Source organism: Medicago sativa, chromosome 8 (assembly GCF_051527215.1).
Source record: "Medicago sativa cultivar Bolivia chromosome 8, Bolivia_mono, whole genome shotgun sequence".
NCBI lineage: Eukaryota > Viridiplantae > Streptophyta > Magnoliopsida > Fabales > Fabaceae > Medicago > Medicago sativa.
In genome coordinates, this window is record NC_140756.1 from 64,131,613 (window position 1) to 64,148,585 (window position 16,973).

A 16,973-nucleotide genomic window follows, 5' to 3' on the forward strand; every position below is an offset into this window, starting at 1 on the left:
GCAATCACGCAAATGAGTTAGACACCACATATTTATCCAAAACCGTAAGACATTATGGGTCTTATCACCTATCAAAATGCTCAACCTCAATTTTTTTAAATAACGTGGGACGTCCGACTCACACTTGCTGCACAACACATATATAATATGATACATTCAGTCTTTTATAATTCCATTCTTCATTCGTCCTGCAGTTTGTCTGTACCCTGCAAGCCTTATAACTTCCAACCATAGAAAATAACAAACATTTGCAATCACAGGAAAGGAAGGACATGAAGAATTCAAAGAAGAGTGCCTATTGATAGAAATTTTAAAAAAATTATGCAGTCATACTCAAATTAAATATCACAGTTTTGAATACTAACATCATTGATATGTTGATCTTGTTCAGCCTTATTAAGAGCAATAAACATATTTTGTAGCATGGATATGATTCCCACCCCCCCCCCCCCCCCCAATTTATTTCTATACTGCTGGAGTTCCATGTATCCTTTGGTTCTAATTGACGCGTTCGATTTGGTACCTATTGGTGCTTACGATGGTTCTAGGAAACGTACAGGCGATCACTGATCACAAAACATATTCTTCAATATGGTGATTGCCGGTGACCTCCAATGTTAGACTCTTGGAGCTTGAGATCATCTCCAATGACAAGAAAATTTTGGTAGCTGGAGAGGATCCCAACTCGACCCTAACCTTACTTATTCAAACATAATATCTGCGCTTAAATTGAACTGCATTTTATTTATTTTTTGAGTTGTGATCAAATTACATTTTTATGTTACTCAACTTTTTTTGGAGTAAAAATGAAGCTTGGTTTGTTCATTTTCTGTCACTAACTACACTTCAGAATTCTTGAACCTAGGACTTGATCATTTTGAAATTTCCCCAAATTGCAAATGAATAGAAACAGAGAACATAAATAGCATTTTCTATTTCTTTTAGAAAAGTCACTTCATTTAAACCATTTAGAAGTTAATTTATGAAGTGCACCACTCCTTCAAAATAGTATTACTATTACTCGTTCCAAATCGCAATCCTGCTACACAAAAACACTAGTAATTGAATACAAAGCTCTCAAATAAGAATAAAACAGGGAATTCCAACAGAAAATACATTAAACTGAAGTCATAGAAAGATGGATGGTTCTTGATTACTTTCAAAATATCATAAACCTTTCAATGTTTCAACACTTCAACCTCTACTATAAATCCACCACAGAAGATTAGTCATTGAATTTCCATCTTCAAACCCCTTTAGGCTTTTTATATTCTTCAATGCAACTTCATTGGCATAAATTCCCTGCAAGGCAAACACAAATCCCTTCATTTGCTGACCAATACCTTCCCTTTTAAGGCAGGTAATGTCCATTGAACTAGTTCCTTCACATACTTTACATCAGAAAACAAAACTTCAGAAATAGGCGACAAGGGTAAAACTTGAACACCAAGCCTTGCTTCTCTCCATTCAGCCGGAGCAAACCACAATCCACTGTCTCTCTTGTTAGACCACAAAACTCCCATGATCCTATTCTCCTTTGTAAAATCTTTTTCATAGAGCTTCCCATCCTTTTTAACATGCCACCACATTTTCGCTGCACAAATTTCCAATGATTCAAGTGTTGATCCAACGGACACAATTTGAGCATCACCATAAGCAATTCCCATCAATGCTGCAGCATAGTATGCATTTACAGCTTCACTACTTGCCATTTGATTACTTCCATCTGCAAACTCGGTTACCCCTCCGGCCCATGAGTGCAACTTGAAAAGATCAAAACACCTCAAACGCGCATAATTCGAGTTCAAACTCGTGCTCAAATTCATAAAATCTTCCAATAATGAATATGCTTGAGCCTTATACTTCCTACCCCAAGCTGGATCAATCTTAGCAAGCACAACAATTGCATAAACAAAATATCCTAATGTACAATGATGATTATTATAAATTCCAAAACCATACTCAGCATTTGAATCAGTAGAGCCTTGTTTTGTAATTATCCCTCCCATTTTTTATCATAGAGAAATCCATTACCTTTGAAAGTTCCATCAAGCCAAGGCTCAATCATCTCCTTCAAATACTTCTTAACCTTAACCTTTGGAATCACATCATAGAAAAAAATTTCTTCAGCTATCAAAGCCAAGAAAGAAAGTCATGTCGGTTGAAGAAATGTCTAGGGTGACACTGAGATCACTATAGGAAGAGATTACATGTTTTCCATTTAAACCTTTTTCTTTTTTTGAGGAAGTGATGGTAAGATCAGGTTTGAACACTTGAGATATAACTTTAGAGTTGGAAGAACGATTTGGATAGGAAACAGAGAGTGATGAGTTTGAAGATTTGATGAGATATGGATGAATGTACTCAGGTTGGTCACCATTATTGAGAACAAAGTTTTGGAAGAAAGAGTTTGTAAGGAAGGGTGTGGATAGCAAATTTGATGAGAAGAATTTGGAGGGGTCAGGGAGGACAGTGGAATTGGCTTGTGGGAATAGAAAATGAGTGTTGTTTTTGTTGTTAGTAGACATTGTAGTATGTTGGAACTGATATGAGTGAAAGTGGTATTTATGATTTTGAATGGCTAAAATGTTGTTTAAGATGGTAATGTTAAGATGGAGTTTTTGTAATGTTTCGAGGGATTGTTACGAGTGAAGCTGCAAGGAATTGAATGTGAAAGGTTGGGATTAAAAGTGTATAGGTTCAATGAGAAACATGGTCTGCGTAGCTGTCCCTATGGACTACTAGTATGCTTCAAGATTTTGAAAACTGAATTTTTTATACTTAACGATTGAGTTGGTGTATTTGAAATGTTACTTCATGCTTCAAATATTTCAATTCACAAGTTTTGTTTAAAAAAAGCATGAGGATTTTAAAAGAATTTGCATGATTTTGATGATTTTAAAAAACCGTTAATATTTACAATTTGGATTTCAATGGATGGAGTTACATCATAAGATTTTGATGTGAAATGATTCTATGAATATTATAAGATTTCAAAATAGTTTATGAATTTTAAGGACTCATTGAAAAGAAATGATTATAACACAATATTTTACACAATATTCTCAATACATACTTTTTTATTTTTTATTTTTTTTTAAGAGAGAGATCTTAGAAGAAAAAACAATCGTAAGAAATCTCATGTTTTCATAAAAGATTTTTAATGCTAAAATTTCATTAGAAAATCCTACAAAATCTATCAAAATCCATTTTATTAAACAATCCTTCGAAATTTGAATGATTTTGAATATGACAGGATTTTTCAAGTGATGAAGAGTCTTGATTGAATACCACAAGACTTGTTTTAAATGACAAAGGGTCTTGATTGAATACAACAAAGACTTTTTAATTTTAAATTGCAAAGAGTCTTGTTTGAATACCACAAGATTTTTTTGATGATAAAAAAATCTTTTAAAATCTCTTAAAACCTTAATCGAATACACCCCCATAAAAACTTTCGTTTAGACTTTTTTTTTTGTCAACTATCCTATTGGCTAGAAATCCACCTTTTAAGGTGAATAAGTAGGATGTCTGGGGTTCGACATCGGCTTTTGCATACATGCACTGTCTCTTACTAACTGAGTTAAGCTCACATAGACCAATCCTTTAGAATTTTACCTAAATGAAATTATAAATATGTATTGTTATGAAATAAATAAATTAAGAACCAAGCATTTGCTCTGCACGATGTTGTTTCCAGCTGTATATGTAAACATTTCAGTTAATGAAATTTATGCTTACATTATTTTTGTGTTCGAATTCACATTACAAGAAACAAACACCAATAGTAATTAATTGATCGTATTTACAGAGCTTATAACCTTCATCAACAAAGCCTTTGTCTTTAAGAGAAGGATCCAATTGATTTTTTACAAGGTTACTATACAATAGGCCCTTCTTTTTTTTCTTCTTACTAGTGACTTCTTCTTTTACAACATGTATACATCAATATTATTCATTAAATGAGTGAGCAAATAACATTCTGAGCAAAAAAAAAAAATGGTAAAAATAATAGTTTTATTAGCTTGGGTCTTAAGTTGACCTTTACAAAGACAACTCATATGAGATGATTGAGATTAATCCATCCTAAACATTTAAATTTCTAAATGCATAAACCATAGTCAAATCTTTAACTAAATGGTTAAAGAACAAAACATTTATGTCAATGAAATTTATGTTTATATTATTTTTGTGTTCAAATTCACATTATAAGAAATAAAACAATGATAGAAAATGATCGACGTATAAAGCTAATCTACATCAGGAGAAACTTTGTCTTTAGGAGAATGATCCACTTCACTGTGTGCAATATCGCTATGATATAAGTCCTTCTTGATTTGTTGCTTGTTGGTGACTTCTTCTTTTGAAACATGCATAGTTCAATATTAATCAATAAGTAAGTGAGAAAATGATACGCTAAGCAAAGAAAATTTGCACAAATAATAGTTTTATCAGCTTGGGTCATAAGTCAATCTTTACAAAGACCATTCATCAAAGATGACTCAGATCTATTTAAGAGATTGATCGATCACAATATAGTTTTTTCTTTAGGCGTATACCATAATCAATTGTTTAACTATAAGGTTAAAGAACCAAGCATTTTTGCCACAACATTTTATGGTCAGTCGTAGAAAAACATATCCTTTAATGAAATTTAAATTTACATTATTCTTGTGTTCAAATTCACATTACAAGAAACCAACACTAACAATAATTGATTGTATTTATATATGGAACCTTCATCAGAAGAAGCTTTGTCTTTAAGAGAAGGATCCAATTGATTGTGTGCAAGATCATTGGGTGCAAATCAAATTGACATAAATAATTCCAGGTGAACTTTCTAAAGGATGCCATGTTGTTTGGAAAGCATTTGGAGGTGAACTTCTCCAAGCATCCCAACATAACTCCAGGTGCTGACACACATGAGTACATGAACTCAAGTCTCAACCAATTCAATCACAGAGTTGTGAGAAACTATCGGTATTGCTGCTCGCCAACAAAGATCATCCACATGTCTACCCTCCCAGAACACATTATTGAAGAGGATATTGCAAGTCTTCTGCAGGAGCATGAACTCGTTGTCAACTACAAAGTATTTGAGATGAAGGGAAAAAAGCAGGCTTTGGTTCAGTTCGAGTATGAGGAGGAGGCAACTGAAGCCCTAGTTTGCAGGCATGCAAATTCACTATCTGGCTTTGTGATCCGCATCTCCTTCTCACAGTTGCAAAACATATGATGTGATGCATTTCGGTAAGGAGCAATGGAATTATATCTTTATTCGGGTTAAGGGATTTCGAATTTTGGAAGGATAATTTTATGCAGACAGTCCCATCTCCTGTGTCTTTATAATGGTCTCATTGAAAGCTTCTTCTTCTGCAACATGGATACAAAAATGTTAATCATTAAATAATAAGTGAGAAAATAATATTCCGAGAAAACAAATTGGTAAATATAATAGTTTTATCAACACTCATGTTCAATGCATTAACATACCTTCACTCTTTTGTTTAATCAAAGAAATCACACTCGTTAGATATTTATATTGAGCATTGCCAACGAGATTGATACAGCAAAGCACAATAAAGAAGATGAACAAATTTAAGAAAAAGTTAATGGTCCTCATCTGATCAGGTATAGAATGATGACCCATGAGTTAGTTTTTTGCTTCTCTCGCGGATCTGATGGACACAAAACAACACAGATTAAACAAGAAAAGCGATCCCAACTACGACAATTACAATAAATAACAAAGTAAGATCAATCACCTAAAACTTTACATGTAAATGATATTTATTTGAGTAGAATAAAATTCCAATAGATCTACCCTGTCGAAAATATTATCATATTCAATTCAATCAAAGAAGTAAACAAGCGCAAACATGGAAATACAAAACTACCATGAAGGAGAAGGATGATCCTGAAAGATCTGACTTACTGCTTCGTGCAAATACAAGATTACGATGAAGGTGATAGAAACCTGAGGATTGTCGTTTGGGAGAGTGTCGTCGGCATATTGTGAAAGTGAACTCATGTATGTATTTATAAGGACTTTACTAGGGTAGGGTTTTGTGATAGATTAAAATTTTAATTGCATTTTTTACCCGTTAAGTTTCACAATTATGCAATTTTGGTTCCTCAACTTTAAAATGAGCGATTTGGACCCCTCAACTTCTCCATTTTGCACTAAGTAGTCCCACATACATATTTGACCGATTTTAACCAAAATTTTTATTTTTTTAAATAAAAATAAAAAATAAATAGAGGAAGACACTTAACAACTCTACCGAATTCTGCTCCTTCTTCTTCCTCCTTCCGACATCAAACTTTCATTATTTTTTACTCTAACACTCCCATCAAGGTAGGGTTTTGTTTTAGGTTAACATTTCACATGATCTATTGTAAAAAATCTAATATTATCAATAAAAAAATTCATATGAATTTTTTTATTTAATTGATATATCGGTGGAAGGTGCTTTTTGTCTCTGCCATATGGGCGAGTTCTTATTTTAGTTGTTGTAAAAAATTGAGATTCCACCGTTGTAATATAAGAATATGATTTGAATAGTGGAGTATCTATGAGGCTTTGATTACAGTTGATGAAATTTCAATAGTATTGCCAATAATCATTGATACAAAATTAAAACTAACACATGTTAAAAATGAGTAAGAATCCTCTCCATTTATCAAAAAAGAGAGAAAAGAAGAGGGATTATATTGTATTATAATCTTCAATAATGTGATTTCTGTTACAATAGAAGACAAATTTATATTATAGGATAATACAATGAGATATAACATGTGTCAATGACTAATGAGTCAATGACTAAAGATCCTAATATTATTAACATAAATAAAAATTTAACTTTTAAAATTATTTAAAATATGTTTCGACTACATTTTCTTAATTTTTCAAATCTATTGATTTAAATCCCTAAAACATTAGGGATTAAAATCGCTAAAATAAGGCATAAGTTAAATCAGCAAAAGAAGAACAAGCGATTTCAGCAAACCAAACTAAATTTGATAAACATAAACTTGTCTCATACACGGATAGAGGAATACAATTAACTAGAGTTCAAAGCTATGAACTTCCTTAAAAACTCTAAAAAAATACTCAGTTTTATTGCCTTAAAATCTATATCTATATGTATAAACAAGAAGTCAAAATCAAAATATAAAAGCTGAACATAATCTACAGAATAAAGATGAGGTGAGAAAACGGGTAAAAAGAATCATTTTGATTTGGATGAGCACTTGGAATGTATATAACTACCATTCAAGGGACGAAACTTGAGGTAACAATTCAAATGACAAGAATATTTAACAGAACGAAAAGGACCTATCCTCCACCTAGTCCTAGCAGCACCCTTGAAATCAAAAACAATCTCATTTCTTTTCCAAGACTCATCAATTTTATCAATTTGGTCAGGAGTTAATGGAATCGACGATGACCGAACAACATATCTAAGATCATTTGTACTGTTTTTCGGTACGTCAAATGAATCAGCAACAAGCACAGCTATACCTTGACCTTGAAAGCTAAGACTAAATGTTATCTTAGAAAATGTTGCATGAGCCTTTGCATTTCCATTATAAGCAGTCACAACAATGCTTAACTGAGTTTGCAGTAGACCAGCATGATCATTTCTTAGAAGATCTAAATGAGCATTGGTGACACTGATTATAGGTGCTCTTGGATGAATCACTATGTAACCAATGAACACTACAATGCCAGTAATAGTCACAGCTATGGCAAAAATTGTGCAGATGATAGCTGCTAGCCAAACAAATGGTTTGGTGTGGCCAACAGAAGCCACTTCCAATTTTCTCTTGAATACAGTCATATTGTGTACAACAGTAAGTTTTGGTGAAAATAAAGAAATGACATTGAACTTAAGGGACTAAAACATATACTTACTTATTTTCTGTTCAATTTTATGTTGTTGGAAAAGGGTACTAAGTTTTCCTTTGAGAATCTTGCAGAGAATTTGACCTCTTTTGATTCTAATTGGTCTGAAGGTTTGGTATCATGCTTTCCTCACTTGTAAAGCATCTGATTTATGCATATATATTTTGTTGCACGTACGGTATAAGCTTCTCAACAACTAAGAATCTTGGGAGTGCTTTACTAACAAAAAGTAAAATACCAAACTTGCACACTAAGGGTATAAATTCAACAAAATATCAGATCACAATCAGTCCTATAAACTTTTAAATAAAAACAAAAAAACTAATTGAATAACATAGTTTGCATGTATACTAGTACAACAAATTTAATATCAAAGTTTACTAGACCAATTTTTGTAGTATGAGCTTCTAAAATTGCTTAAGTGCTTACATTTAATAAATTTATAATACCAAATCAATACAACTATCATGTATAATTACAATCCCCTGAGAAAATTACGAGGCTTCTTCTGTTTGAATTTCCTCACAGCTAATGACAAAGCAAAAATCAGAAAGTGGCCAGATAAATGAAGTGCCAAATAGAAGAATCCTGCTTTTAACCACAAAAGTTGCCGTGTAAACTCATCACTCAAGACACTTTACTCTTGTAAAATATTATGCAAATTTTAAAACAAATTGATTAAAGTTGTAATAAACTAAGATTCCTGTCTGAAAACCAAAAAACAAAACAGCTTTTGTTGAGTTTAGTTTTCGTAAATAGCAGATCCAATTCCAAAGCCTTAAACTTCAGGTATTATATGTCTAAAATCTCAGAAATTTTTGGAGCTTAAATCAAAGTTTGCTGGGGGATCATATTAAGGGAAAAATAATTTACATAATCTACAAAATGGAAAGAGGATTATTGCATATATTCTTTGTAATACACAGGAGCGGATGTCGTTGCGGACATACATTTCTGGAAAAGCAAAATCAGAGTGATTGAGACAAACCCAAAACTGAGACAGAAATTGAACACCTGCCTATTTGCTGAAAGTAAATCAGTCCATCTGAGCGGACATTATACAATAAACCTAATCGACAAAGGTAAAGTACAATCTCATTCTCCCTTTTAAATGTAAAGTACAATCTCATTCTCTCTTCTAAATAAAAACTGTACACAAAGATCATTTGCTGAAAGTAAGAGATTATACTAGAAACCTAATTGACTAAGGTATGGTAAACTCTCTCTAAACTCTCTTTTTAAATAAAAACTGGATACAGTAGAATTGTCCAACATAAGACATAAGGATAACTGACTCACAGCATGATACCATCCCAAAACATTCTTAATATGTAACTGAAAACTGAATCAAACAAACTATAATAATTAAAATAATAAAATAAAATAAGTCACACATTTGTCTAGTTTGAAGCATTCCAAATTAATTATTGTAATGTTGACCATTTACAATACATACCAAACAAGAACACCCTGGAATTCAGCGGAAATCTAAGAATTAAGACTTCTGCTCCTTACTGCAACAGTTAACCATCTCAAGTTATTGGTCAATTGAGCAAATAAGCTATTTCTATATACAAGCTAATATAAATAGGTTCTGAATTCTGATGAATGTAAAATAACATTTTGATACAAAGACTATGAGTAAAAATAATCTGCAGCAAAAATAAGTGGCTGGTCTATTGTTTCTAATGAGAACTGCAGTCTGCACTCTGCAGACCCTTCACCTTTGAAATGTAATCACGTAGACAACTTTCACATTCACAGAAAATCAAAGGTTACAGAGACAAAAGCAAGTTAAACAAAAGAAATGAACACGGAAATGTTTCTATGCAGTGTACTATGAACCTGGACTTAAAGCTTGTCTTTACTGCATTATCTTTAGTCATAATTTAATATTTTTCCTTACTCTGGTTCATTTTTTCTGCAAACAGGAAAAGTAACCACTGACAACCAGCAGTCCAATACATCCGCCACCACAAGCAGAAGATTGTCAGATCAGCGTCCTGGGATGCTATTACTAATCAAATAAAACAAAGAGTGGGTGTACTAATTAGTTCGTGATATATAACAACAAAATCTTTGTAAGTCCTTTGATACATGCTCAAATCGGGAACGCTCCCTTAAAAGCTAGTTGTCCAGGAGGAAAACCAAGCCCCTTAAGTATTCTCTCGAGCATCTTATACGACTGATGTTAGACTTAGGCACCTATAAACGCCAAATTCCTGTCATATCACCGCCTTCAAAGGCAGACGTCACAGGAGCTAGTAGCTACACTATATGACACAATGATGTTTTACTGGTAGCTACCATTAGTTGGTTTAGCCGGTAAGTACCAAAGCACTTTGCTTGACATGCTTAGGTGTGATTCATGCTAAGAGCAATCCTCATTGGTAGGCTGTATATGATTACTACCATAGCTCCGACCAAAGGCTTACTGGAAGTTCAGTAGCTTTTAAAGCTTACACTAAACTGTTCCCAACTGAAAAAACAGACTCGTAAATGGGCTCTGTATGAGAAAAGGATGAGTTGCTGATCAGTTATCAACCAGAAAGATCTAGAAAGCTAGAAACACTCAATTTGTGGCACATTCTTTGCCCAGGTGTACAAAAGTGTAATGTATGATGTATCACATGAAACGTGTGTTTATATCAAATGAAAAATATTGATAACTACAAACCATAATCCTAAACTACAAACATATTTGATCCATGTCAGAGAGATTCGATTAAGTTTTACGTTGGTTGTCAATGGCCTAACACAACCCTCTCTTTTGATCTGGGCTTGGGACCGGCTGGCTATGCATAGCAAGGCCAACATATCCTAAACTACGAACCCTTCTCAAAAAAGAGTAAACTTCAACCAAGTTAAAAATCCTCCATAAACAACAATTGGCGAATGGCGTAATGGCCTAGGTAGAAGCATGGCAGGAAAATTGAAAAACTTAATACATACACAACAAAGAAAAAAAAAAATAATAAAACACCAAAAGACTTTCAATATATGTCAAGAACCATAGACTTAATTGATAGAAAATATCATTTGTCAAATTTTAAAACAGAATTATAAAAAATTAAAAAAAAAAACAATTTAAACCCTTGGTAAGACTAACATCCTTTAAAAAACAGAATTTAAAATGAAAACAGAAAAAGAAGTTTAAACAGCTTAAACAGAAGAAGAAATAAACAGAGCAAGAACAAAAACAGAAAAATAAATTTAAAAAAGTGAAGCAAATAAACTAAATAGATGGAATCAGAATATGTATAAATGGAGCAAAAAAATGTGGTAATATATAAATAAGAAATCAAACATATATATAAAAACATAGAGTATGAAATGGAAAAAGAAATAAAGTAGAAAATAAAGAAAGAAACAGAGCAAATAAATAATTGTATAGAAAATAATAATAATAATTCAGAAAATGAAAAACAAATAAAGAAACAATATAAGAAACAGAAGAAGAATGAAAAACAGAGAGCAGCAGAGAGAAGAGAACACACCACTCAAAGAGGCGAGAACACAGGAAGAGGGAACTTAGAGCTGGGTGGCAGTCGCAGATGAGCAGTCTTTGCAGTTGGAGGGTGGTCGCACAATCACACGCAGCAAGAAGGAAAAGAACAGAGAGTAGAGAGCAGAGAGAAAAGAGGCTAAAGTAGTTGTTTTTAGGGTTTTAACTTATTTGGGTCGACGTTACACAATCTAGTACAAGTTGTTTCAGTTTTATTACATTTTCTGCTGTGCAGCCATGGCCGTTGTTACCTTCTTGGGGCCACCATGGCTCTGCCAAATGAAATCCGCCACGCAACCACCATTGTATGGCGGTCTATTGAATATCCGCCTTGGCCGATATTCAACAAGTTGTAAATTTAAAACATTGATACAAATGCAAATTTAAAACCCACAACATGCCTGCAAACTCCAGCTCAAATAGTATGATAGATTTTTTAGATTGGGTACTCATCCTTACAAAACATGCTTGTAACTTACAAGTTGTACGGTGAAGGATGTCCTTCTTTATAAACTGTATTCAAGCCTTATCTCTTTTCAATATGGGAATCGAGTTCCCTTCAAGCCCAACACTGTTGGGCTATAGTTGGTGGCCTAATGAAAAAAAAATAAAAATAATTGTGGATTGATCACTTCAAATGAGGTATTTTGGTCTGTAAGTTATCCATGAGGAGCTAGCCACATGAGAGTCTTGCAAATGAACACAGAGAATACGAGAAATAACTTGGCTTACAAAGGTTTATCTCTTCATTCATAGTTTATAGGAACTGTCATTCTAAATGTGCAAAACTGACAAAAATATAGTCCAACAGATATATACCTTTTTTGAGAAAAGAGACATGTTGAAAGATTTCTCAATTCATAATGAACCCTAAAAGAAAATCCATCACTGACTGATCTTCATCATTTAAATCTTCATTTTTATGAATCTGGCGGGCATATCAAATTATGGCCTCATCCACACCAACACATTGACATCCATGATAGAAGTATAAAATATGATAGAGCAATAGCATGATGAACTTGCATTCAAGCCTTTATCTATACCAATATATAAATGGGATAAACCCTGTTGGGTTGGATTTTTCCTTTCCAATTTTATTCATTCATCTAACTTATCATTTTTATTTAAATTATCAATTAAAAAATTAGTTAAATCGCATTAAAATAAAACAATCCACAACAATAAGAGGAATAATCCAATAATAGGAAAAATATTGTGACACTATGTAAAAGCTTATTTTGGCCTTATATAAAAAATAAAAAATAAAAACTATGTCTTGGTGTAACATTTTTCTTCCAATTTTACCCTTCGCTTAATTATTTTTACAATTTTATTGTCCGTTGCCAATAAAAGCGAAAGGATAGTCATGTTAGTGCCCATCTTTACACTAGTGAGTGATAATAAAAAATTTAAGTAGGAGCATGGAACAAGCAAACCCAAGTTGCAGCTTTGTTGTTATACTAACTTCTATGAGAAGGCCAAAAAAAGAACTGCTGGTACGACAAAATGTGAACCAAAAATCAGTGCAGGAACAACCGACAATCATAAACAAATGCAGGTATTTGCATAAACAACAACAACAACAACAATTAAGCGTTATGTGGGGTCGGCTACATGAATCAAACGACACCATAGTGTTCTATTAAAAACAATATCTTTCTCGAACTCATATCTCTATATCATTTCTAATAGTTTCTCTTATAGTTTTTCTAGGTCTAACCCTACCTCTAGTGATCTGAATCCCCTCGATCTAATCTACCCACAAGTCTTCTCTCTACCCCAAACCACATAAGTCTAGTTTCTATCATCTTTTCTACTACAGGTGCTACTCGAACTATCTCTCTAATGTCGTCATTTCTAATTCTATCCCGTCTAGTCTTACCACACATCCAACGCAACATCCTCATCCCTGCTACGCTAATTGTTTTATAATATGGCGACACTTAACTCTAAAAATATTCATGCAATGAGCTACAATTCATGAATCACACGTTCATATCAAGTAGCAGAGTGTGACGAACCTCGAATATCTAAATAATTTGTTATAAAGAGAAAGCAATGAATTGTCCAAAAAAGAAACCCAATGCAACAAAATTTTGTCAAGGAAAGGCTACCATGGAGTTGGAATGATAAAATTTGATGAATACTGTTTTCAGAAGCCAAGTCAAGAACAAGCAAATGCAGAGCATCTCTGACACAAGAGGCACCAAAGATGAAGTGTAAAACTATTGTAAAACACAAAAGAAAGAAAACATTTTCTAGATTACAACTTGACATGAGCTTTCCATCTCCTGTAAATAGCATCAAATTTGTCTCTTGCACTTGCACTTCTACTCTCTTTATAGAATGCTTCCTTCAACTTGCTCATTGTAGAATCATATATGGTGATCCTTTTATCAAGCATTTCTTCAGCAAACCTTCTAACCTCTGATAGTCTTTTCAATTTGCAAAGACCAATAAGCACCATGTTTGCACTCACATCAAGCACCCTGACGCGAGTTTCAACCATGTAACTCCAAATCTCAAGTGCTGCATCAGGGTCATCACAATCAAACAACATTTCAATGGCTACAGCACAATTAGAAGCCGTGGGCAACCACTCATTCTTGATCATCTCAGCAAAGAACCTCTCCGTTTCACGAACTTTTTTGTTCTTCACTAAGCACTCAAAAATCATGTTATAAGTCAAAGAGTCGGGAAAAGCGCCATGTAGAACCATCTCATCGAGCAGGCGAAACGCGTGATCAATCTCGTCATTGTTGCAAAGCAACCCAATCATGGCATTATACATGATCAAGTTAGGCAATAGTCCACTAACAACCATGACATCCCACAAAGGGATGGCATGAGCAGCATCGTTACGCTTAACAAGCACATCAAGAGCATTGGTAAAGAATTTCAAACCTGGAAAGCAGTCATGGTCCTTCATAACTTTAAGAAACCCCACGACCTCATCCAACTGCAAAGCCCGAAGTAAAGTCATCAAAAATGCGTCGTAAGCTGCTACATTATCTTGACTCCAACCAACACGAATCACCATCTCACCAAAAGTAGTTTTAGCTTTAGCAGCATTCCCTTCCTTCTCCCACCCTTCAAGCAATATGGCATAACTATCCCCATCCAACTCAATCTTCCATTCACCCTTTCCCCATTCACCCTTTCCCTTAACCTTTTTCTCTAAAAACTCCACACCCACTGAAGTTTGATTCTCTTCTCTACAAATCGCGCTAAGCAAAGAATTAACCGCGACAACATTCTTCTCAACATCATACCTATCCATCACATCAAAACTCATAACCGCCTCATTAACCCTACCAGCCATACAATAACTTTGAAAAACCGAAACAAAGGTGGGCAATGACAGCACACCTTCCTGTTTCATAGTCCTAACGGCATCCCACATAGGTTCAAAAAGCTGGTTCCGGCCCAGCAGATCAACCATCAAGTTCCAGGCGAGTGCCGAGTGTTTTCTCAAACGCCCAGCCCACCTAAAGAACTTGATAGCCGACGACGGATAATTATAAGAAAGTTTCAAAACCTCATGAACACATTCTTCAGAAGGATGAATCCCGGATGATGATAACGCATTATCAATATCCTGAGGTGATGTTCTTGTGAGGAGATTGCAAAGGGTTCTAGCTGTTGATGATACGTTTGGGGTGTCAAGATGAGATGGGAATTCATTGGGTTTGGAATTTGGGGTTGAATTTTTGTTAGGGTTTTTGAATTTTGACGAGTATCTTGAAGATTTTGTTGTTCTAGGGTTTTTTGAAACTGGTTCCATGTTGAGATTGATGAATTAAGTGAAAATTAATGGAAAGAGCATTCGAAGAATTATGGTACCTTAGAGTTGCGGAGGTTTTGGTTGATGAAGTTCAGTCGAGTGATGAGTCACCGGATGAAACTGAGAGATTGGAAATTGAGGGTAGAGAGAATCTAGAGATTGAATTCATGCGTTTTCAATCTTAGAGATGGGACTTTCGTTCTGGGATTATTTGGCCAAAAACATTAGTTTCATCATTGACATAAACTTTGAAAATTGCGTATGGATTAAAACTTTGTTCTCTCCTCTGAAAAAAAAATATATATTTTGTTCTCTAATTATAACAAAAAAAATATTGTTTTTTGTAAGGAAATATTGTTTTCTTAGATAGTATGAAATTATGGTTTTTTTTTTAAATATTTTGGTTCATCTATTTTCACTCATTTAAAATATCTGATTTTGTCTCTTCATTAGATATTTTTACTTAAAAAATGGTAAAACTAAGGTTTTGAATAATTTTTTTTTAATTTCATAATTGTTGATCACTTCACATCATCGGATCGTATGTTAAATCATTTAAAATATATCAAATTACCATTTTTTTAATACAAAAATTTGATTGAGGACCAAAATTGGATGATTTTAAAATAGGGGGTCCAATTTTGTGAATGGGTGAAAATAGAGGGATCAAGATTACAATTAAGTCTTTTTCATTCTTATTTTATGATGCAAGCAAATTTAAGGCATTTCATTATTCTATACATATCCCTATCTATATGCTTATATATAATAGAGATACATGATTCTTCCCATGATAGCTCAATTGTCATGGACATTGCATTATATATAGAGGGTTGGGGTTTGAACCATGAATTTCTCACTTATTCACTTTATAATGGTGAAATTCTAGTCCCCTAAACTACTTAACGGAAAAGAAAAAAAAAAGATACATGATTTTGGATTACATTTTTCACGTTCATTTTTATCCTTCATTTAAATTATTGTAATTACAAGTTTATCCTTATACTCTGTTAATTAAATTATTAATTAAAAATACTATAAATCCCTCCCATTAAAATAGAAACATCATTGCAATAGAAATTTAAATTATAAATAAACAATTGTTAAAACTTATTAAAAAGGAACAACATCATTACAATAGTAATAATATTTAAAAAAAAAAATTACGAAAAGTATTTGATGATAATGCCAAAAATGATATTTTTTTCTACAAACAATTAAGTGCGGTAGAAAAAACAGATACAACTAAAAATGCATAACTGAAATTGAGTTTGATATGGATTATGGTAATCATTAAATGAGATTGATTTCTTTTATCATATTACACAATCATTAAATGTGAGGTGGTGTTGGCTTGATACCTTAGAATGCGCTCCACTCAAGATCCTAGGTTGATTATATCCGGTGTCAATTTTGGTAGGTTAATTTGGCTTCTTAAAAAAAAAAAAAAAGTGAAAGTTTTTTACCCACATGTGCGATTGAAGTAAATTTCCTTTTATACTCCAATGGAGTATATACCAAATAGTTGGACTCAAGTGGTTAATAAGTTCCACCAGAGCGAATCATTTGGAAATCAGCGTTAGATTCTTAGGTGTAACAATTCTTGACCAGACTATACTTACATCACGACCGAACTCCGGATCGGTTGGGAACTAGAGGGCTAAAACAAAACAAAAATGACATAAAAAACTTCACAATGACACAAGTAAAATACTTAAATGCCCCCAGCGGTAGTTAACTACCGTTGAGATCCGGCAGTAGTTAACTATCGC

The 16,973-nt window shown here is 33.4% G+C and overlaps 2 protein-coding genes and 1 pseudogene across 2 annotated transcripts; all 3 read right to left on the minus strand.

The window, feature by feature from the left end:
• Positions 1–1,005: 1,005 nt before the first annotated feature.
• On the minus strand, positions 1,006–2,528 carry LOC146900458 (glucan endo-1,3-beta-D-glucosidase-like; annotated as a pseudogene).
• Positions 2,529–6,999: 4,471 nt separating this feature from the next.
• Positions 7,000–13,369, minus strand: LOC146900459 (NDR1/HIN1-like protein 12). The gene has a single exon (XM_085732613.1). It carries the CDS (start codon positions 7,842–7,844, stop codon positions 7,233–7,235), a length of 612 nt encoding a protein of 203 aa, XP_085588739.1. The 5' UTR covers positions 7,845–13,369; the 3' UTR covers positions 7,000–7,232.
• A 142-nt stretch (positions 13,370–13,511) lies between these two features.
• LOC146900460 (uncharacterized) lies at positions 13,512–15,510 on the minus strand. The gene has a single exon (XM_085732612.1). The coding sequence runs from the start codon at positions 15,199–15,201 to the stop codon at positions 13,681–13,683; it is 1,521 nt and encodes a 506-aa protein (XP_085588738.1). The 5' UTR covers positions 15,202–15,510; the 3' UTR covers positions 13,512–13,680.
• Positions 15,511–16,973: the final 1,463 nt, after the last annotated feature.